The sequence below is a fragment of the Cucumis melo genome, chromosome 10 (assembly GCF_025177605.1).
Source record: "Cucumis melo cultivar AY chromosome 10, USDA_Cmelo_AY_1.0, whole genome shotgun sequence".
Taxonomy (NCBI): domain Eukaryota; kingdom Viridiplantae; phylum Streptophyta; class Magnoliopsida; order Cucurbitales; family Cucurbitaceae; genus Cucumis; species Cucumis melo.
This window is the reverse complement of record NC_066866.1, coordinates 3,382,311-3,404,223: the sequence shown is the minus strand read 5'-3', so window position 1 is coordinate 3,404,223 and position 21,913 is coordinate 3,382,311. Positions and strand designations below refer to the sequence as shown.

The 21,913-nt window shown below is 36.2% G+C and overlaps 5 protein-coding genes across 11 annotated transcripts; 2 read left to right on the top strand and 3 right to left on the bottom strand.

Annotated features, from left to right (window-relative positions):
• The first annotated feature begins 646 nt into the window (after positions 1 to 646).
• Positions 647 to 6,874, top strand: LOC103489014 (RNA-binding motif protein 25). 7 transcript variants are annotated; one of them, XM_008447996.3, is made up of 9 exons: positions 1,203 to 1,351; positions 1,744 to 1,828; positions 2,016 to 2,117; positions 2,604 to 2,863; positions 2,950 to 3,102; positions 4,191 to 4,605; positions 4,812 to 5,495; positions 5,602 to 6,182; positions 6,307 to 6,874. In XM_008447996.3, exons 4-9 carry the CDS (start codon positions 2,636 to 2,638, stop codon positions 6,556 to 6,558), a joined length of 2,313 nt encoding a protein of 770 aa, XP_008446218.2. In that variant the 5' UTR covers positions 1,203 to 1,351; positions 1,744 to 1,828; positions 2,016 to 2,117; positions 2,604 to 2,635; the 3' UTR covers positions 6,559 to 6,874. The 7 variants fall into 7 exon arrangements, with proteins under 7 accessions (XP_008446214.2, XP_008446218.2, XP_008446216.2 ...); XM_008447994.3 differs by adding an exon at positions 2,424 to 2,476 and having other exon boundaries at positions 1,744 to 2,344; XM_017044742.2 differs by having other exon boundaries at positions 2,016 to 2,863.
• Positions 6,875 to 7,478: 604 nt separating this feature from the next.
• Positions 7,479 to 9,006, bottom strand: LOC103489016 (equilibrative nucleotide transporter 1). The gene is made up of 2 exons (XM_008447998.3): positions 8,394 to 9,006; positions 7,479 to 8,275 (listed from the first exon to the last, which is right to left on the bottom strand). The coding sequence occupies exons 1-2, from the start codon at positions 8,908 to 8,910 to the stop codon at positions 7,557 to 7,559; spliced, it is 1,236 nt and encodes a 411-aa protein (XP_008446220.2). The 5' UTR covers positions 8,911 to 9,006; the 3' UTR covers positions 7,479 to 7,556.
• Positions 9,007 to 11,215: 2,209 nt separating this feature from the next.
• On the bottom strand, positions 11,216 to 12,929 carry LOC103504212 (regulatory-associated protein of TOR 1-like). The gene is made up of 6 exons (XM_051091195.1): positions 12,841 to 12,929; positions 12,562 to 12,644; positions 12,324 to 12,482; positions 12,128 to 12,244; positions 11,855 to 11,997; positions 11,216 to 11,475 (listed from the first exon to the last, which is right to left on the bottom strand). Exons 2-6 carry the CDS (start codon positions 12,631 to 12,633, stop codon positions 11,385 to 11,387), a joined length of 582 nt encoding a protein of 193 aa, XP_050947152.1. The 5' UTR covers positions 12,634 to 12,644; positions 12,841 to 12,929; the 3' UTR covers positions 11,216 to 11,384.
• A 1,078-nt stretch (positions 12,930 to 14,007) lies between these two features.
• Positions 14,008 to 16,443, bottom strand: LOC103489556 (U-box domain-containing protein 19). Its single transcript, XM_008448786.3, has one exon. It carries the CDS (start codon positions 16,353 to 16,355, stop codon positions 14,304 to 14,306), a length of 2,052 nt encoding a protein of 683 aa, XP_008447008.3. The 5' UTR covers positions 16,356 to 16,443; the 3' UTR covers positions 14,008 to 14,303.
• Positions 16,444 to 20,125: 3,682 nt separating this feature from the next.
• LOC103489017 (probable xyloglucan endotransglucosylase/hydrolase protein 33) lies at positions 20,126 to 21,489 on the top strand. Its single transcript, XM_008447999.3, has 4 exons — positions 20,126 to 20,360; positions 20,444 to 20,544; positions 20,624 to 20,832; positions 20,947 to 21,489. Exons 1-4 carry the CDS (start codon positions 20,126 to 20,128, stop codon positions 21,332 to 21,334), a joined length of 933 nt encoding a protein of 310 aa, XP_008446221.2. The 3' UTR covers positions 21,335 to 21,489.
• Positions 21,490 to 21,913: the final 424 nt, after the last annotated feature.

Here is a 21,913-nt window from a genome sequence, read left to right as displayed (position 1 = left end):
AATACTGGATATACAAACAGTAATTTTAAATCCTAAATTTAAGCATGTACCATGACAACTTTGCACCAGGCAAAGTCTGGTTTCCAGGGTGATAGTAAAAAATTTGTTAGATAAGTCATATTTACAATCGCTCAATAGAATCGTATGTGAGATTTTTACTTCATACGACTTCTCGTTCAATTCATTCAAAGCCATTGATCATATTCTCATTGGAGAATCTCCTCCCTTCTTTTATTCCAACCCGAAGAGTGGCAGACATCGATTAAAAATTTAAGTACAAGTGAATTATATTGAAATAAAAGAATTTCAACTCGACATACTCGGTATTTGAATGGATATTTAAAAACACACCATGCTTATATTAATCATTCAAAGTAGTACAAATCAATCGAGTACTATAAGTCACGTGCTTAGTGAGAGGTTTCACATCATTTTCATTTTTCAATATCCAAAACGGGAAAAAAAAAAAAAGAAAAAAACGAGGGTGATTATTGGGCCTGAGGCCCAAAATGAGTTTCGCATAGCCCATATTGGCTACAACTGGACCCAAACCTACTAAATTGTCCATGTAGGTTACACAAGCGCCACGTGGGCCAATGATACGTCACCCGTTAAACTCACCCGCAGAAAGAGAAACAGGCGATCTCTCGTTCTCAATGTTTCTCCGGCTGTTCCCTTCTTCTCTAGTCTCTAGGGCACAACGTACTCAAATTTTCTTGCTCGTCGGAAAATCCGAAAGATAAAAAGCCTGGAAGCCTTCAACTTTCTTTCGATCTTCTTTCTACTTCGATGGCGGATTCTTCCTCTTCCCCTGCTACTCTCGATTCAAATCCTCAACCTGCCGAACCCGAAAACCCCAATTCCCAGCCCATTAAACCCGAATCTGCTGCTTCTTCTTTCCCTCCACCGCAATCGTTACCACCAACATCGCTTTCTGTAGGAATAAACCCCACCCTGCATCCACCCTTAGTGTCAACGCTGCAACCACCTCTATCTTATGCCCCCTCTCCCTTATCAGGTACGACGGCCGTTCCTCCGACGGCTCCGTCTTTCCGGCCGGTGCCTCTCTCAGCTCATCACTTCTCGCCCATGCCTGGTACTGGCATGCTGAACCCAAGCTATTCGAACCCTGGGGTTCAGCCTCCGGGGGTTAGCTCGGTTGCGGCGCCTGCTCCTGGTATGGTAAGTGGCGGCACGGGAGCAGTTCCAGTTCCAGTGCCACAACCGATGATGGCTTATCAAGTTCCACCGGGTCAGGTTCCGAATCCGGTGATGAGGCCGTACGCCACTATGCCAAATGGTTTTGCAGCTGTGCCAACTGCTACTCCTCAAGGGGCTTTTCCTCTACCTGGTGGGTTTTCTTTATCCCTATTGTTTCTAACATTTTCAATTGCTAATGTGATTGCGGAATCATTTTGACCCGTTTCTGTTATTTAGTGACTGTCACTGTGTTGCTTGCAATTGTTAACCATTCTTTCTGTTGACGATGTCAATTACACCTCCCGCATTCATTTCGAGTTGGTTATCAACTGGAATAAGTTGAACTTCGACCAAAATCTAACTTTGGTTTTCGTTTGATTTTGACTTGCAAATTAATAATTTTCTAAGTATTGACGCAAAGTAAATGTTCCGCGCATGTTATGATGCCTCGGAAAGAGTTTGCAAAAATAAGTTCGAAGTCTATTAAAAATTTTCGTGTTGGTAAGATGAAGGGTATCGATGACAGGATGTTTTCTCCTACAGCGTCTTGTCTCTTGATTGAATACGGTGAGAAAGGTTGGAAGGCTTCATATTGCTTAGAGAACTCCCAACTACAACTCCTTTTTTGGTATGGTCATTCATATTTGTCTGTTATTCTTGTTTGCTTTCAGCATGGTTTTCTTTTTTTGGAAAAAAATGGGATTCTGTTACTAAGCGAAGAGTCAAGTTGGTATTTATAATACTAGTATAGTATTGAAGAGCCCTTCCTTTTGCCCTGCTACATAATATACGGCTGTGTCATTTCTATTTACTAGGATTTTACTGGTAGTTATATTGGATACTGTCCCTGGATAATTGAATTGCCAGAAGCAGACCATGTTAGCACCTGAGTGTTCTTCATTCGCCTTGTTTCTAAGGTATCAAATTCTCTTAATTAATTTTTTCCTGATATTTTCGTTGATTCCTTTTACTACACCATCAAAGATCTAACAATTGGAAACTTGAGAGTGAATTTTGAGAACATGATTTTTTTTTTCAATCGATTATCTGTGTGTATGAGTTGCTCAAAGCGTTGTGCTTCTTAAATCATAAAATTCTGCTTTTGATGGACTGGATTTTGAGAAGGCTGCAGTTCAAGAGTAAGGTAAGACTAATTTACGTAACAGTTCAAGGAATTTGGTGCTATCATTTGAATGTTTTCATCAGGTTATCTATGCATTCAGCTGCTGATAGTTTCCATTCCTATCCTGCCATCGTTTATATGCTTTGGATTTTGGTAATGGCATTCATGAATCCTCATCGATTATTCTTCTATATATTTTAAGCACCATTATGGTTAGATGTGAGTAGTCTGCCAACACTTTCTGATGCATTTGCGAGATGTTTTTCTTTTGTTTGTGCAGGAGTTCCACGTTTCCCTTCTCCATATCCTGCTATGATTAGAGGACCTTTTCCTCCACGGCCACCCGGTGCTATGGGCATGGTTCCAGCAATGCCACGACCTCCTATTCCTGGGATTCCGGGTGTTCGCCCAATCATCCCTCCTGTGGTTAGGCCTGCTGTTCTCCCAAGTGTTACACCAGCTGAGAAACCACAAACTACTATTTATATTGGTCGAATTGCACAATCAGTGGATAACGATTTCATGCTGTCCCTTCTTCAGGTAGGTTGATCATTCTCCATGTTACATTTCTTCTGTTTTTTCTTCAATTTAGTGGCCTATATTTGATATGCTCCTGTTTCTTTTAGCTATGTGGACCAGTGAAGAGCTGGAAACGGGCCCAAGATCCTTCGGATGGAACTCCTAGAACCTTTGGATTCTGCGAGTTTGAGTCTGCTGAAGGTGTTCTTCGTGCGCTACGATTACTGACAAAGTTAAACATCGATGGACAAGAACTAGGGGTATGATGGGATTTGTTACAATTTGAGCAGATATCCTGTTTCGTTTTATTAACATTCAATTCTTCATAAATCTATTACAAAAGTTTCTGGTTTTGTTTGTATCAATGTTTTCCATGTTGCCATACTATTATTTTCTACATGTGGCTTGGGCTCTCAGTTGCTGGTCATTGGTCAATAAATATTAATGTATATTTGAACTTTTCCTGTTTTAGAATGTTCATCTTCTATTAAATCCTTACCCTTTTTAAAATAATTCTATAACACATTGGTATATATTCGCTCTGCAAATTTAATTTCGTTTGAAAATTTGTTTAGTCTTTACATTCCTTCTTAATAGGGGACATTGCATTTTTCTGTTGTTGTTGATTTATTTATTTATTCATTTATAAATATTTAGGGGACATCGCAGTTATGTATTTTGTTTTCTTTGGTCGTTGTATTTCTTCTTCATTTTGACATTCAGATTAAAGCTTCATGGGTTATTTATCAATTCTAGGCTTCATTGTTGTAATTTGGTTCTCCCATGTTTTTCTTCAGTTGTTCCATTTATTTTTTCTTTTTTCCTTCTAGAGGCAATTGTATGGTTTAGGTTAGAATCACTAATTCTTAGTTGCAAAATAGCTCTCCAATTGGAGATTAAATAGGAAGAGATGTAATGAGGAGAAGGATGCTTATTCTTGCACCTTGAAAAGACAGTAAACGGACATATATTTTGTTTTATTTTTGGATTTATTTTTGGTACACCTTGTTTGTGATCTTACTTTAAGCGATGAAAATTGTTTGACCCTTGTGTTCTTTTTTTGCCTACTGCCTATCAAGCTTCTGTTGATAATGAATTTCCCCCCCTTTCACTTGGATGGCATGCATTTTCTTTTTTCAACCCAAAAACACGGCATTGATATTTATTTATTTTTTTCTATCACTGAAATAGAACAGTAAACTTGTTTCTAATGGGGAATAAAAGAATCAGTAAGTTTAGCTAATTTGTTTTTCTACTTCTTTCTTATGGTGTCACATGATGTGTCAAGTTTCATTTTCTACATTCAACTTGCTTTAATATAAATTTATCATTATGTTTTAAACAACAGCTAAAGGGTACTCAAGCAACAAGAGATTATCTGAAGCGTTATGTTGAAAAGAAAGCAGAGAACTCGAAGAAACTGAAAGAAACACAAACTTTGGAGACTAAGGAAGAAGAAGCAGACACAGCAAATGTGGCTAAAAAGGAAACTTCAAAGCCCTCTGCAGAGGATTCAAAGGAAGATCATGATTCAGGGGAAAAAGATTTTGATATTGCCTGTTCTGCAGTCTTAAGTGATGAAGATAGAGATGCGGATCGTGAGGCGAAAGAAAAGATTACAAATGCACTGGAGGAGAGGTTGAAGTCTAGACCTCTGCCACCACCTCCTCTACTGACAACCACTGATGTCTCTGATAATTCAAGTGTGGAACCATCTGCTAAACTCAAAGATGGTGAAGCTGATGGTGATACTTTGAAACCCGGTGAGTGATTGTAAGTTGGGTGTCGAAATGTTGTTTTATTGCATGAAAAACGTGCACAGTAGTAACAATGTTTACAGCATGGTCTTCTGTTTCTCGTATAAAAAAAGCGTGGTCTTATGTTCATTACTAGTTGTTTATGTTTCTTTCCCTTTTTTTTTTTTGAGTGTGCAAGTGCTTGGTTGCTTATTTGTCAAAACTTTCTACAGATGCAGCCGATGATAGAAATGATGAGGACACTACCAGTGATCATAAACAAGCTAGTGAGCACGACAAGCCTGAAACAAGCTCACCTGACAGAAGTAGAAGGTATGACAGGAGAAGTCGAGAAAGAGACAGGGAGAGGGATCTGAAAAGGGATAAGGAACGGGAAATTGAGAGATATGAAAGAGAGACAGAGCGGGAGCGAGCTAGGAAAGAAAGGGAACAAAGAAGAAAGTTTGAGGAGGCCGAGCGACAGTACGAAGAATGTCTCAAAGAGTGGGAATATCGAGAAAGGGAGAGAGAGAAGCAGAGGCAGTATGAGAAGGAGAGGGAGAAAGAGAAAGAGCGTAAAAGAAAGAAAGAGATATTGTACGATGAAGATGACGAGGATGATGATTCAAGAAGAAAATGGCGCAGAGGTGCCCTGGAGGAAAAGAGGAAGAAGAGGTCTAGAGAAAAGGAGGATGATTCATTCGATAGAGAGAAAGAGGAGGAAGAAATTGCAGAGGCCAAGAGGAAGGCTGAGGAGGAACAGCTGCAGAAACTGAGAGATCCACCGAAACTTCTACCTGGACAGACAACGAGTATCAATGAGAAAACAGTTATCGCTGAAGAATCCACCAATGAGATTAAGGTTATGGCTTCTGAACGTGAATCTGAGCTTGACTCTAGCTGTGATAACCATATAGGTAATTCTCTTACATGTCACTGTGAGGAGCCTTCTCTTAGATCTGCATGTCTAATAACTTTTCTTTTGTATTCTATTATTTGGATGACTTATTTGCTATGTGACAGGGGATGGGATCTCACAAAATGGTAGTGGTGATGAATTAAATACAATACCATCAGAGACTCGACAGAGTGGAGGGTTGCCTGGCAAAAGGTTAGGATTTGGTTTAGTGGGATCTGGAAAGCGGACTGCTGTTCCTTCAGTTTTTCATGAGGAGGAGGATGATGAAGCACATAAAGAGAAGAAGATGAGGCCGCTGGTTCCAATTGATTACTCAGCTGAGGAGCTTCAGGCTGTGCAACCTGCCAGCACTGGGGCTTTGCCGCCAAATTTAGCTGCAGCAGCTGAGTTTGCAAAACGTATATCTAATGCTAATTCCAAAGAAGAGAAGCCTGACAGTGAAAGGGAGCGAGGAAGGCGTCCTAGTGAAAAGTCAGGTCATCGAGACCGAAATGACGAGGATACCTATCGCAGCAAAGATGAGAACAAGGCAACAGACAGAGATAGGGAGCGAGACCATGTTTTGGATAAAGTAAAAACACCAGATAACAAAAAGCTTTTGGATGCAAAACAGTTGATTGATATGATTCCGAAGACGAAAGAGGAGTTGTTCTCATATGATATAAATTGGGCTATTTATGAAAAGGTACGAGTCTTGTTGATTTTCTTTTTCTTCGTTATTTTATGGGCATTGACATTTTATTTGAGACTGCAACATGAATAACTTTGGATTCTGAGAATTTAACACGTGGCTGTACCTATATTTGCAGCATGCACTACATGAGAGAATGAGACCGTGGATATCAAAAAAGATAACAGAGTTTTTGGGGGAAGAGGAAACGACTCTTGTGGATTACATAGTTTCAAGTACTCAAGAACACGTAAAGGCATCTCAGATGCTGGAGCTGCTTCAGTCAATTTTGGATGAAGAAGCTGAAATGTTTGTTCTGAAGATGTGGAGAATGCTCATCTTCGAAATAAAAAAGGTAGAGACTGGTCTAGCTTTCAGAACAAAAGCATGAGTTTAGTTTTCGAAATGTGGTGCTTTCCTTTATGGCGGTATTTTTCACGGATCGCATTGCTGTTTGGGGTATTTACTCAATTGTATGCTTTAGATTCATTCTTTTTAGTAATTACAGTCGAACTCTGTCTCCATGAGAGCTTGCACTTGTAGCTTAAAAGAAAAAAAAAAAAAAAAAGGGAAGAAATTCTAATCAACAGTTTTTAGTTTAGTGCTGACTCTTTGAGATACTCCATTTTGAAATTTTGAAGCGGAAGCAGCAACTTTAGTGTATTGTATATTTGCTCTTAAAAGTTAGAAAGCAAGTCTTTTGTGCAGTTGGTTGTCTAATGGGTGGATTGGACAGTGGGAAGCAGATTAACAAATCAGAAAAAAAAAAAAAGAAGAAATTTATTTGATTTAGTTTGTTGTTACTTGTGTTTTATGATCGGAATGAATTGTTAGCTTACTACTCCAAGTGCGCTCTCTTTTTTCCTAACTTTGTAGTAAACATTTACAAAGGATTCTCACTCTCGATGTGATTGACACTCATTATGTTTATGATTGATCCTTGATTCACGAATACAAATCCCATCACGATTGCTAGTAAACTTTGATCTGAGTGTTCAATTTTGCTTACTTGTGTTAGTCTGTTAAAAAACTCAACTTAGAAGAAGCAAGTCTTTGAATTCTATACATTTCACAATTCTGAATTATTTGCTTAATATCCATCAACACACCACACATCATATAAGCCATTGTATATACACTCATCACTTCGAACTGTTGATCTTTCAAAACCAATTCAATTGTTAATTCTACGCTTGTGAACACGTTATTTTTATTAAAAACATTTCAAAATCACTTCCAATTTCCAAACATACCATTACATCTATAGTAAAAAGTAAAAAACAAACAAAGAAAGCAACATCTAGAACCAGATTCAAAACTAGAATCACTAATCTATTTTCAATGTACATATTTACGGAACTGGTATACAAGTTTAAAATTAGACTTCAGTTAAATGACCCAAAACCAAGCAAGAACAGAGCCAATGGCAACTCCCAAAACCAAAGACATAGCCATCAAAATCCCAGCAACTTCAGCATGTTCAAAAGACACCAATTTAGGTGCAGAGATCATAGCAACAGCAGTCAAATAGCCATTGGTGAGTCCAAGAAAACAAGTCAAAATGATCACTGGAATCTCAGTTCTAAGGAATTTAGGACCATGTAAACAACCCACAAACAAAGGGTAAAATACAACTCTCCCTATACAAAGTCCCATTGTTATCTTTGAACTCTTCATAACATAGAAGGAAGCCAAAGATTTCCCAATCAGATCCAACACATAATAGGCAGTTATTAATGTAATTGGATACCAATCTTTCAAAATCTTTGAACTTACATCCTCCGTTACATAGCCTGGGAATATTGACATAGTTATCACGAACAGACACATTACTCCAAACGCATAGATTCTGATTGTTTTATATATTTCCCAGAATGTTGACTTGGTTATTGATCCAAATAAAGATCCTTTCTTTTGTTTCTCTTGATTCTTTAAGTTCTGGTAATGCTTCACAATTAGATGTTTGGTGGTAGAATTGTACCATACAAAGGAGACAACTACGAACGTAATTACGGCACTAAAGTAGAGAATTGCGCTTCTCCTTAAGCCTTCGGAGTCTCGTGGGTACAGTGCTTTCGTTACTAACCTCAGCATTGACACCAACACACCTGCTCCAACATTCACGTCTTGCGTTATTGGTCGGGTTCAAATAATTCAAAATTTTATTGGTAGAATATGAATTTTGTAAAGCGTAATCACAAAGGGAATGGGAATAAAATAGATTACCAGAGCCAGCGAAGCCAGAGACGGCAGCTTGCATATATCTCTTCGGCAATTCCCCGGCGGATCCAACGACGCCGCTTTGAACAAGAGCCTGTCCCACAGCGCACAACACGACGGCTCCAATGGATACATAGAATCCGTTGAACAACCCGACACGACCCCTAATGTAAAACACTTCTAAAAGAGGCATCAAAAGCAGAGAAAACACATAGAGACCCAAGCCAAGGTTAATTCGGATTCGAACATCACAGCGCCGGCCAAAGAAAACGACGGAAAGAAGGGCGGAAACGACGACGGGCATGTAAACGACGGAGAAGATTCGATTGATGTGGGTATGAGGGTATATGTGAGAAAAGTAATCGATGGCTGTAATGAAAGTGTTCCACGGAAGAAGGCAACTGACGCCTAAAATGAAGTAAGTTATGTAGATCAAGTTGAAGGAATCTTTGGGAATTTTATTATCGGGGAGATGAAGAGGAAGAAGAAGGGGAGTTTCGATATTCTCGCCGGAGCTGCCCATAGGGGATTTGGTAGAATATGGAGGCAGAGCAGAAAGCAGAGGACGGGGGTAATATCTTTTATAATAGAGATCGAAAGGATTAGACAAAAAAGCATAATGGAACCCATTTGGATGCATAGAAAAATACAGAAACACATCTTTTAAAAAGGTTTCTTATCTAAACTTTGCATGGAATATTGTATGAGTTGAGTAGGTATACTATACTCCAATTCTCTCCTTTTCTTTCGATTTTTCTATCCACCATTATTCATCGTTGGCGATTGTTATTGTGATATTTCGAAAACAAACTTCAACGACCACTTTCACATGTTAGAGTGTTAAAAGAAAGTTCTTTGTTGTCTACTTGGAAGTGTATTTAATTGTGTCTTTGTAATTTGTTTGGTCCGTTAGACCAAAATAGAAATGTGTGTTTTTGTTGAACTAATATTTCTTGTTTTACGATTATAAAATTAGTTGACCTTTGCAAAACATTTAGGGAATGTTGTTATAAAAACGAGCATAGTCCACCTCACAACAAATATGCATAATAACTATAAGATTAGACATTTAGTTTAGAATAGTGAGTACATCAACGTTTATAATTGAAGTCATATGAACGATTATAATATTATAGTTTCAATGATTTATGTTACCTATTAGATATTCAAATTCTATCGAACATGAACAAAATTACTACTTTTTAAAGAAGTAAAATGGACATTTGATCCTATCAACTATATATATGAAGTGTTATTGTAGATTCATAGCCAATAATTAATATATTCCTCTTTTTTTTACTACAATTTGATGATAGATAATCAAATTAGAGAATTTTGAAATCATACTTTATTAATAAATTTATATATAAGTTAATGAAAGAATGGTCCCTAATTTCTTCCTTCTTTGCATTAGGTATGATGTGCACTTCTCACTATTTAAATACAAATGTTCATTACCCTAATTTATTTCTTCTTGCGTCATTATTGGAATGAAAAGTATATTACGTCTTTAGTCTCCAAATTTTAAAGATTATGTGCACATTTAATTTTTTATTTCTTTTTAGTTGTTGAGTTCTTAAAAAAACATGTTTAAAAGATCTATGCATTTTTTTTATTAATTTAATTTTAAAATATAATTTTTGAAAACCAAATCTTTTTTAGATAATGTATTTTTTAAAATTAATGTTAAAAATAGTGGCAGTAGACAAACTATTTATAAAAATAGGTTAATTTGGCGAAATTGTGTACCCATACACGATTTTGCTTGGAAGTGATGGACCTAAAATTATTTTTACTGTAGTGTTATTTTTTTATCGAATTAAAATAGTTTATGATATATAATAATATTTTATCCAATATTATTAAAATTTGATTTTCTCCATAATTAGTTTTGAGTCCAGGTGAGAAAAATTCCTAGCAACATTTGAAATTCAGTATTTTCTTCGTTTTTTTTGTTTTTCACCCCTAATTTTTCGTATAAATCATTTTTATATAAAAAAATTACTGTATCATTTATGACCATTCGAAAAAACCAAATTAATATTCAATTTTCAAAATAATGTATTTTTTAATAGTATTTGACAGAAAAAGAAGTATGTGGTCCACTTATTTATATATTAAATATATATATATATATATATATATATATATATATATATATATATATATATATAATATCTAAAAAAAGAAAACATGGGAGTTGTGGACCCCATACACGACTTTAACTTATTCTTTAGGTCTTAAAGTTATGAATAAACAAATCATTCATAAAATGATGGAGTTACAAAGTCACACTAGGGGATATTTTCACTACAAGAATTTTGGCCTTTAATGTCGGTTTAAAACCGACATTAAAGGCCTTTAATGTCACTTGGCAACCGACATCTTTGCGAGCGTTATTAAAGGCCTTTAATGTCGGTTGGGCTTTAATGTCGGTTTAAAAACGACATTAAAGGCCTCTTTAATGTCGGTTTAAAAACGACATTAAAGGCCTTTAATGTCGGTTTTCAACCGACATCTTTGATAGTGTTATTGAAGCCCTTTAATGTCGGTTTGGCTTTAATGTCGGTTTAAAACCGACATTAAAGAGGCCAATAATGTCAGTTTAAAACCGACATCAAAGGCTTGTTTTTGTCCATTTTTAGAAATTTATATTTATTTAATTGTTGTATTATTGTCCATTTTTTATAAACCAACATTGAATCCAACAAGTGAAATTAACTACAAACTTGAAACTACAAGTCACATTACGTAGGAAACCATATTATTCAAGTCTGATTCCACCAACAATGAAAATGCTATTAGCACTTGCACATAAATCCCATTCATATCTTAAAGCAACAATAAATCCCATTCATATCTTAAAGCACATAAATCCCATATTATTCAAGTCTGATTCCACCAACAATGAAAACACGCTTGTAAAATTAACTGCAACCAAACAGAATTATATAAATTCAAAGATCACGACATTTTAAAGGTCTCGAAAATGCTTCTTCAAACAATTATTAATATTGGAAACAGGCACCAAATGCAGCAAGGGCTTGACATTCCTCTTCCTGAACTGTAGCAACCGAGCTCGAATAACCTGAAACCAAGTCACTCAAGAATCAGCTAAGAAAAATGACTATAAAAACCACACCACAGTTGACAACAAATAATTCGAATTTCTTTCATAGGTATATTGAACCTTTAGCTATTTTCCATTGAAGATTTATATATGCAGTTATATCAATTTCGAGAAAAGCCTACCCTAGTCTACATAGGTCAGGCAGTTGAAAAACTAAACTAACAGTTCTCGAATTTAAAAATTAGACCTAATCTTCAAGAATTCAACAATGTAGGTCATAAAAGAATTTTTTCTGTGTTTCATAAACAAAGTAATGAAACCAGTTAATATCTAAGATTCAGACACTTCAGAATATAAAGTGGCATTGTTCAAGATAAATGAATGAGAATAAGTTCACCATCTCAAGGCCATCTTGATTGGTGTTGTAAGGCAAGAGGTAAAAACATCTGCAGGAAATTCAGCTCTTTGGGGAAGAGTTTCATGTGATTCACATGCTGCAAGCAAAATGCAGTCCCTCGTTGATCCAGAGGGATCGTGAAGCTATAAAAAAGAATGATATTGATGTAATTAAGAGTATGAACATCATGAATCTTATGAAAAGAAAATGAAAAATATCACTCCTGATGATGATAAATTAGTACAGATAAAATAAATAGAAGACAGTAAGTACCTCAGTGAAGGCATTGACTATCATCCCAGCAGCAGAACAGTCGAACACGTAAATGGAAGGTGTCTTCAACCATGAATCCAGATCACTAATAGGTAAGGGGATATACTGGGTATAACTCTGCACCATGAAAAATCGTGAGAATAAGACAATAACAGACATTAACAAAAAAAAAACTATAATATATGAATATATAGACCTTGTTAAAAAGCCAAATTTCACCACTAGCTGTTGGCTTTGGAACACCATGTCCGTTATAATGGAAGAGAACCCGTTCAGTCTTTGCATACTTGCGACATGTACTACAAAGCTTTTTTACCTCTTCCACAGTGGGATCCAGCTGAACTTTATAACGGGCCTGCATACACATCATCAAGTTAGGATATAGACTAGCAATACAGTAAATCAGACAAAGTTCTGGGCATAATGGTCTCCACCCTGGGTTGCCACCTCTCATACTGTACACTCAATGTTTTTCCAATACTTTCAAGTGCTTTTTGGGGTGCCATAGAAAACGGATCTGCAACAAGAATCTGAAAATTAACAAACATGTTTGATGCTCACAGCTTCACATTTTGAGAAAAAAGAAAATGTTGGTGATAAATCAGTATCCGCAAACCCCATGAAACTGAAAATTAGTCTTTCAAAAGAATTAAGTTTACACAAAGCAACATACAGTGATGAAAGAGTAAGCAAAATTCCCAATTCAAACTTACCATTCTTTTCGTCGACAACCCCAAAGCAAAAAACCCCAAAGCAACATCAGTGTTTGGAGAAAGTGAGGAGTGACGGCGGTGGTGGCGGGCACGAGCTGGGCACGAGGGACGATGGTGGTGGTGGTGCCAGCGACTCTTCGGAGAAGAAAGGGAAGATTGTTAGATGAGAATGAGGAGTGAAGAAGAAATTGGAAGGATGAAATCGTGTGGGTGATTGAGAAAGAGTAAAGTAAGAGAGAGAAAGTCATTTTTTATAAAATAAAAAATTAAAATTAAAATTAAAAAGGAGCTTTAATGTCGCTTTTCAAAACAAGGATGTTTAATGTCGGTTTTAAACCGACATTAAAGCTCCAGCTTTAATGTCGGCTTAAAACTGACATTAAACATCCGCATTTTCAAAAACGACATTAAAGCTCTTTTTTCATTTTTTCCAACCGACATTAAAGGCCAGATTTGTTCTAGTGTTTGGAATATCGATTTATAAATTTATTAAGTGTGTCGATGAGTAGACTTGTAAGATAGAGTTCTTTGATAAATGTGCAAACTTAATTAACATTAGCTACCAAAGTCAAGTAATTTAACACCATCAGTTGATTAAACACCACACTCATTGAGTTGGGTTATGAAATCTAGACTTAGAAGTTTGTATTTAAGGTTTAGAGTTGTTAAGGTGAAATTCATCGACAATTGTGCAAATTATGAAATCTAGACTTAGAAGTTTGTATTTAAGGTTTAGAGTTGTTAAGGTAAAATTCATCGACAATTGTGCAAATGAGAGAATAAACCTAATGTAAAATTTCTTAATAAATATGTTAACTTCAATAATAAACATTATTTCGCTAAGTGGATTCGAGTTATTTAACACCTACAGTCTATCCAATGAAATTTTCTAAGACCAAGCAAGCAAACAAGCAAACAACTAAACAAACTACTCCCGACCTACTCATCAACGGAGAATACAAACACAAATGTATCTATTAATTTTATCTATGAAAATGAATGATGATAAAGAAAGAGGAAAATGCAAAAAATGAAAAATGAAAGGAGCAAGCATAAGCATAAACACGTAGAACTCCTCCATGTTCTAACCATTCATCTCAAACACAAACTCTCTAACTTCAAGGCAGGTAAGCTTTACGGGTTTTATGTAACATTTAAACAAAAATCGAAACTAAAAATGAAATACTTTTATTGCCATTAAATAGAATAAAGAATGAATAACAACGAATACATATTCTTCTATGTACAAATTAAAAAGCTTCATTGAAACTTGAAAAAAATAAAGAATGAAGCTTAATAAACTGCTCTGTTATTAGCTCCCAAAAATCCGAGCTAATACCAAAAATAATTAAATTAAAACCAAAAGAAGAAAGAACAAAAAACGAAACACTTATTCACATCCTTCCTATTTACCCAAAAACAAATCAAACTAATGAGGGGAAAACTAAAAACGATTCCCAAATTTACCAAGCTTGAACAATTCGATCTTGAAGAAGATGAGACGAGTCGGAGTTTGATGACTCTAACTCCGTGAATTCATGAAGAACTCTCATCAAAGAATTGGCCTTCTTCTTCCCTCGACTTGTTCCTTCACTTACAACACTATAAACCGACGAAATCACAGTTTGATTCTTTGCAATAACACCAATTACCTCAGATCCCCCATTAAGGCATAGAGCAACCAATAAAGAAACGGAGTACTCTCGTCCAGTGATTGAGCTACATGAATTCAAAAACTCCATGATTGAATTCAAAGCTCCACTTCGCAAAATCGCTGCGGTTCCTTCCGGCTTTCCGGCTAGAGTTGCAAGGATCTCCATTGAATCTGAAATCAGAATTTCAGATTCACAAGTTTCAATCAAATTCACCAACAATGGAACTGCTCCAGAGGAGAGCACTTTCCTGTGGTTTCCAGAATGCATAAGAAGCCCATAAATTGCAACCATTGCATTCTTTTTACTACGATCTGCATTGTCTTTGAGTAAATTCAACAAACCCGGAAGCGTGTTGGGGATTTCAGCAATGAGTTTTCGGTATTTTTCAATGGAAGCCATGTAAAAAAGAGTACCGGCAGCAAATTGACGGGATTCTACTTTGTAGCCCGTCATTAAAACATGTACAATTGCTTCTAATCCGCTGTTTTCCGCTATAACTTTCTTGCTTTTTGAATGCTTTGAAAGATTCAGCACAGCTGCAATGGCATTCTTCTGCGCTAAATTATCTTTAGATCTCAAAAGCTTGAGTAAATTTGGAATTAGATCAATTTCTACCAAACAGCAACGATAAAAAAGACTTGCTTTTGATAGAAACTTGATCTCGAAAGCGGCTCTGTTCTTCTCTTCTAACGTTCCTGATTCCAGAAAGTCAGCTAAAAATTTTGCCAGAAACATAATGATATTCCTAACAATGGGAGAGCCCGGAGCAATCGTCCTCGTTAAATCGGGTTTTTGTTTGCTTGATTCTGGAAAAGGAATTGAGTTTTTAGAACAGTATTGTCGAATTATCCGACGGAGAGCTAAATTCGGGACTAATTCTCTGTTCTTCAACCTCTCCCCTGTATTGGGACAGGTCAAATTTCCAGCCCGAAACCATTTTTGAATGGAAGAACGCTCATAAGTTTGACCTGTTACGAGTGTCACAGGATCAAACATGAACTCCAACGAAATTGGGCATCGGAAATCATCTGGGTTTAAACAATCCATGGTTTCGATTCTACATTCATCGACTTGTCGATCCGCTTCGCTATCGACAACATCGAATAACATACATCGACAGTAGTTCATCAAACCCATTAAGTTGCTTAAGAACGAAACCTCTGTTTTATCCTGATTCGACCATTCAAATTCAATTTCTGAATCCAAAAATTTCACTTCCTTATTACACAAACTCCATGATTTAACCCCAATATAATCAAGAACGCGTTTGATTTTACTATTATCAGGAACAATACGGTTATCAAATAGCGAAAGAATCGATTTTACCTCGTTGACAATCTCTTCATCTTCACCATCATTTCCGAATTTCTCCCTTCGTGCTTGCTTAATCACCAATTCCACATAATCCACAACATCAACCGAAACATCCATCGAATTCAACGGCAAAATCTCCAAAGCCAAAGCAACGGATCGGATCAAAACCCGAAACCTATTCGCAATGTGTTCCGATTTCATGAGCATAAACAAACGAGCGCCTTCTAGGGCACAATCCTCCAACAGATACAGAATCTTCTGGAAGATTAAATGGAGTTCCGAAATCACTAAAACAATTGAATCGGAAAATTCATCGGAGTTTCGATCCTGAAGCTCTTCGAAGAATGCGAGAAGGATTCCAATTTGACGAATTAATTTGATGGCGTTTTGCTTGTTGCTGCCAAAGAATTTGTGCCGGTAACTACAAATTGTTCGACTGAGATTGATCAAAGACGTCAGTAACGTCCCAGGAGCCGTGCATTCGCATGGTCGTATTGCCGGAGACGACATGATCCGTCGTCGGAAATCTTTTGATCTTGGAATCATGAAACAAAAACCGATAAAGGAGAAAAAAAATGGGAAAAAGCTAATGTTTGGATTTTGGTGATTTCTATTCCTTTCTCGAGATGAAAGTATGGCCACTTGACCTAAGGGAATACGACTATTTATAATTTACGGGAAGTTTTTTAGTTCTTTAATGTTACAAGAAAACTATCCTTAAATATTATTGGAACACGTGTCGGATAAAGAGAGATATTAGGGGGCGTTTGACTTATGAATGGACACGTGTTCATAATTCATTGGATATTGTAACTTCGTAGAAACCTATTTTGAAGTTGGATTGATCTGGTGATGACACGTACCCCCAGATAATTGGCTTTGGATTCTAGAGACCCTGACGCCGACTTTTAATATAAATGAATATATATATATATATATTGTGAAGGTGGAAATTATTGAAACAATATAATTGCTTGGAAATGACCAAAATTATTTTACATAATTGAATTTTGTGAAATTTCCATGTATGGTCTAATTATATGTATTAATTAATCTTTTAAAAAAACAAGAAATGTAGGGATTATCCAATTACAAGTTTTTGGATTTGCGTTTCTTGTTTAACCAAAAAGAAGAAAAAAAAAACTTTGTCTTAAGGTCGATGAGGGCCTAATTCGATGAACGAAGTTCACTAGAAAGGTTGGGAGAAGAAGACAGAGTGGGTCAAAGCTCATTTAAAGCACCACGTCATCGCCCTTGTTCAACGTAGTTGCATCTTCTTGGGTTTAATGGTTTGATAAAGTCTAAATTTTCTTAACTAAAAAACTTAGATATTTAGGTAAGATCATAATGCTCTGTAAATAGGTTATATTATTTGATTCTTTCTGAAAAAACATAAATCTTGGATTACTTCAACCAAACAACGAAAGTCATAGTTTTGTTCATGGTGAATACTCTTATTGACAGATCAGAATGTTTTAGCCACCGATGAAGGGTGGTCGTTGGGAGGGGGTTTTGGACGGTGAAGGTCTCTGGTGTTTCGACGGTTGAACGTTGAACGACAGGTTCATGGCTGGGGGGAGAAGTTGAAGGGTGACGAGAGAATGTTGAACGGCGGTGAAGGTTGACATTTAAATTTGAGAAACATTTAAGAGTTACATATTGGGCTTAGCCCATTCAGTTGAATGTTGAGCTTAACACTTTTCTTTGGTGTTCCGATGTCTTCATTTACTAATGCTGAGAGGATTTTTTTTTTCTTTACTTCTTTAAAAAAGTGATTTAGGCCAATAATATGACATTCGAAAGTTTTAACTGAATTTTGAATGTCACACTTATATACAAACTACGTTTTAAAGTAGTTTTGAAAATTTACAAAATTAATCTACCAGTAGAAAAAGGGAGGTCTATGTCACAATTGTGCATATAGACTCAAACAAACAGCTGGAAAATTTAAGTGCAGCAGTCTAAAAAGTGCTTCCAAACAAAAAGTTGATCCATTGGGTTATTAATAACATTGACTTATCCATCCTACATTCCTACTTATCACTCTAGGTTTTTATTACCTAGAAATAGCTAAATGTTTCGATCGCTTTTTTGAGCATTTACAAATATTTATTTTTTTCTTTATAAATACTTTAAGAGTCAATTGAATCGTAGACTTCTCAAAAGTCAATCAAATCATATCCAAAATCTACACTGACTATAGAAGATAACGATTATAGACATATAAGTAAAAACAATTGTTTATATTGATATAAGACCTTTTGTATCTAAAAGAAAAGTAAAAAAATTTGCTATACAAAGTGGATTGTATCATACCATTAGGAAGATAACTGTACGTTCTGCTATTAGTATATACTTTATGTTCTTTGCACAAATTTCAAGAAAAGTTCCATCTATACATTTATGCAATTTAAATTAAAAGAAGTCATACCTACCACAAGATGCATGCTATACATTTAATTCAAATTTATAATAAGTTGGTCTTTTATTACAATTAATAACCACAAACTCACATATCATCTCAAGGACTCATTCTATCGTACGATTATGTAATAATTCTTTGGCCATTATATACATAAACTTTGTAAACTTTGTTCTCCTATATACCTTGCAAACGAGACGACCTCCTGAAAGTAGTTAAAATATTACTTTAATCCGTGTGATTTATAGATTTGATCCTTTTGGCCCTTATATATATATATATATATTCAAGAAATAAGTATGATCAAAAGACTCGAATCCTTGCAAACGAGAAGGCCTCTTGAGAGTAGTTCAAATATTACTTTGGTCCATGTGATCTATAGATTGATCATGACGGCCCCTCACAAATAGTATGAGAAGAATATTTAAACAACATACATACATACAAAGATGAGAGAATTAGTGATATGAGAATCATAGAGGACTCCTCTTTGACGTATAGTTGCAATTTGCAAAGCCCTACAAAATTAGATGTCAATTTCGTACTCAAATCACATCAATCTCTTTCTCTTTCTCTTTCTCTTCCCATCTCAAATCCAGCTATGATTCTTCTGGCGAATGAAGAGACAGTGAAATGCACCAAACAGTACCCCTAAATCTTGTCTTTGCTTTTTCTATTTCTTTTATTTTCTTACTTTAATTTTTTTCAACACAATCTCTACTACAGTAACTAGAGATCTCAGGTGCTTTGTCTCAACACAAAAAGAAAGAAAGAAAAAGCCAATTCAGCCATATCAATCAGCGGTGGTGTTTAGCGCACTGGATTAACACTAAGCGGAGTTATAATTTATATGTTTAGATTGTAGAGTTATAAGTTGAGGTTACTTGATAAACATGCAAACTTCAATAATAAACACTATTAGACTATTTGGAAAGTGGAATGTAATAAAGGTTACTAAAAATCTAGGGGGCGTTGAAATAAATGAGATATCGAGAGTAGAATGAGAATGAGATTGTGAAGCATCAAAATAGTATGGAGACGAATGAAAATGAGATTGTGAAACATCATAATAGTATGGAAGAGAATGAGTTTGATATTTCAAATCGAACCCAAACGTTCAATCCAAACAAGAGTTTGAGATTAAACGAAATACAAACTCATTCCATTTCATAATATTAAAGCTAAATTATTTAATATAGCTAATAAAGTTAGTGGGCCAAGCACCCTGAAGAGAATCCTCTCTTTAATAAAGTTGAATTAACTAATACCTTTCTATTTGATTAATAAAATGATTGGTCGATCGCAGTTCCTTTCAACCTCCAAATCCCACAACTCACGGTCCTTCCCAGCTATAGGAACAATGGCAAAGCACGTTATTATGTCTACAAAAAGTCTAATCACTTCCTTCCTACTAATCACCTCCAATTTGACAATAATGAGATAAAGAATTAGTGGGTTTTTTCATAATGGCTTTTGTAAGAGAGATTCCAAAACGTTTCTTTATTATTTGAAGAAAATGGTCGGTTCTCTTGATTGTGGCCCATCACAAAAAATCCACACTAAAACCAATAGTGAACCAATGGTTCATGAACTGTTCTTAGAAAGAAAGCAAATCAAAGAAGTTTAGTAAATGCCCTCACCTTGCAGACAGCCCCACAAGCAGTGCCAAATTTGTGAATATCAGCTGAACGTGACACTTCCGATCCTTGTTTCATACAATACAACCTACACTTCTATATCCAAAAAGAGATACTAGGAAGGAAGAGAGGAGCCATCAGCCAGCTATTGAACAACTAAGAAAGATTCTTATTGCTACCTTTTTCTCTTGAAAATTACTAATATATATTGTTGAATTGTTCACATACCTTTGTTCATCAATCTCTGTGATAAGGATATGGGATTTTCCAGAGTAATAATGGAATTGCCTCTTTTGAGCTTCATCTTTTTGTGCATGTTATTTGCTGTTCCTTCTTGTAGTAGATATTACACGGCTCCGAGCGTCCCACGTTTGACGGATCTCGTTCCTCGTGTCTCAACAGATCAATGCTTTGCTAAGATTTTTGGGGCCTCGAATATCCAACTGAGGAATAATGGGTCCTCTGTCGATCTCACTCTCGACAAAGTTTCTGGTAAATTTCACATTTGGATCTTAGCATTTCTTTTGGTCCAACTCTGTTTTCATTTATAATTTTTTCTCCGTTCATTTTTGGAGGCGCTGGTTTGGTCTCAAGAAACAAATATCATTATGGATTCTTCAGTGCTTCAATCAAGCTTCCATCAGGTCTCACTTCAGGGGTTGTAGTGGCTTTTTATGTAAGTTGTTTTCCCTTACAATCTTCTGTTTGGCTTTACCAGTTTGGTGAATGAGTAACGAGACAAAGGCTGTGTTCAGTTGTCGAATGCAGATGTTTATCCCCATTCACATGACGAGATCGACATAGAGCTATTGGGGCATGACAAGAGAAAAGATTGGGTTATTCAAACAAATATTTATGCCAATGGAAGCGTTAAGACTGGAAGAGAAGAGAAATTCTACCTTTGGTTTGATCCCAGCGTGAAGTACCATGATTACACCATCATTTGGAACAACTATCATACAGTGTAAGTGCATGAAATTCAATCACCAAAATCAACCCAAAGTGCAGAATCCTTATTTTAAAACATGGGTTTTCGGGTTTCCTTAATTTCCTAAAAAGTGTCTCAAAATGCAAGCAGGTTTCTGGTGGATAACGTTCCAGTCAGAGAGCTGCGAAATTCTGAAGTGTTCTATCCATCAAAGCCTATGTCAGTTTTCGTCACAATATGGGATGGTTCAGAATGGGCAACTCATGGAGGAAAATACCCAGTTGACTACAAGCATGCACCATATACAGCTTCTTTTGAAGAAATGGAAATCAATGGAGGTATATTAACACCAACAGCAACTGTTCCTTCAGGTTCCAAAGCCAACGTATCGGGCCCAGATACCGTAGAGGGTCCAGAATTTATCGAGCTATCGCAGCAGCAAGTAGATGCAATGGATTGGGCAAGGAGGAAGCTCATGTTCTACTCCTATTGCAAAGATACATCTCGATACAAAGTTCTACCACCAGAGTGCAAATAGATGTATTTTTCCTATTTATACTTGTTAAGATTCTTTCATCATAAATTCTAAGTTAGGAATAAAACGGGTATTGTAATCTGGTATAGAGGAATCATTAGGGAACCTCCAAAGTAAGACATGGATGAAAAGCGAAGGAAGATGTTTGTCTTTGTGCCTCTCTCTTGTTTTTTTTCACTTTTCTTTTATTTGAAAAAAGAAAGCCTTTTCCCTTTCCCTTTCCCTTTCCGTATATGGGGAAATAAAGGCGCTGGCTTATTTGGTCCATGAGGCAAGAAAAAATTCACTGTCAGAGATGCACGAACTGGATCCCACTAGACAGATCTAGACAAGGCAAATTAATCTTATCTAGAAAGATGTGCCAAAGACAATGCGAGACATCTCACGTGGGGATGGCAACGCCATTTTGTTTCAGTGTTTTGGACTTCAAAAAAGACAAAGATGCTGGTCAATGACAGAAGGGAGAAGCAAACCTCCACAGACGAGTTTCATTGGAGCCGTCAAAAAGGAAGAATTTTCCGGCTATGAGAACCTGGTACAGCTTTAAATTTGGCTCCCTACAATCTTCTTTTGGGATGCCAA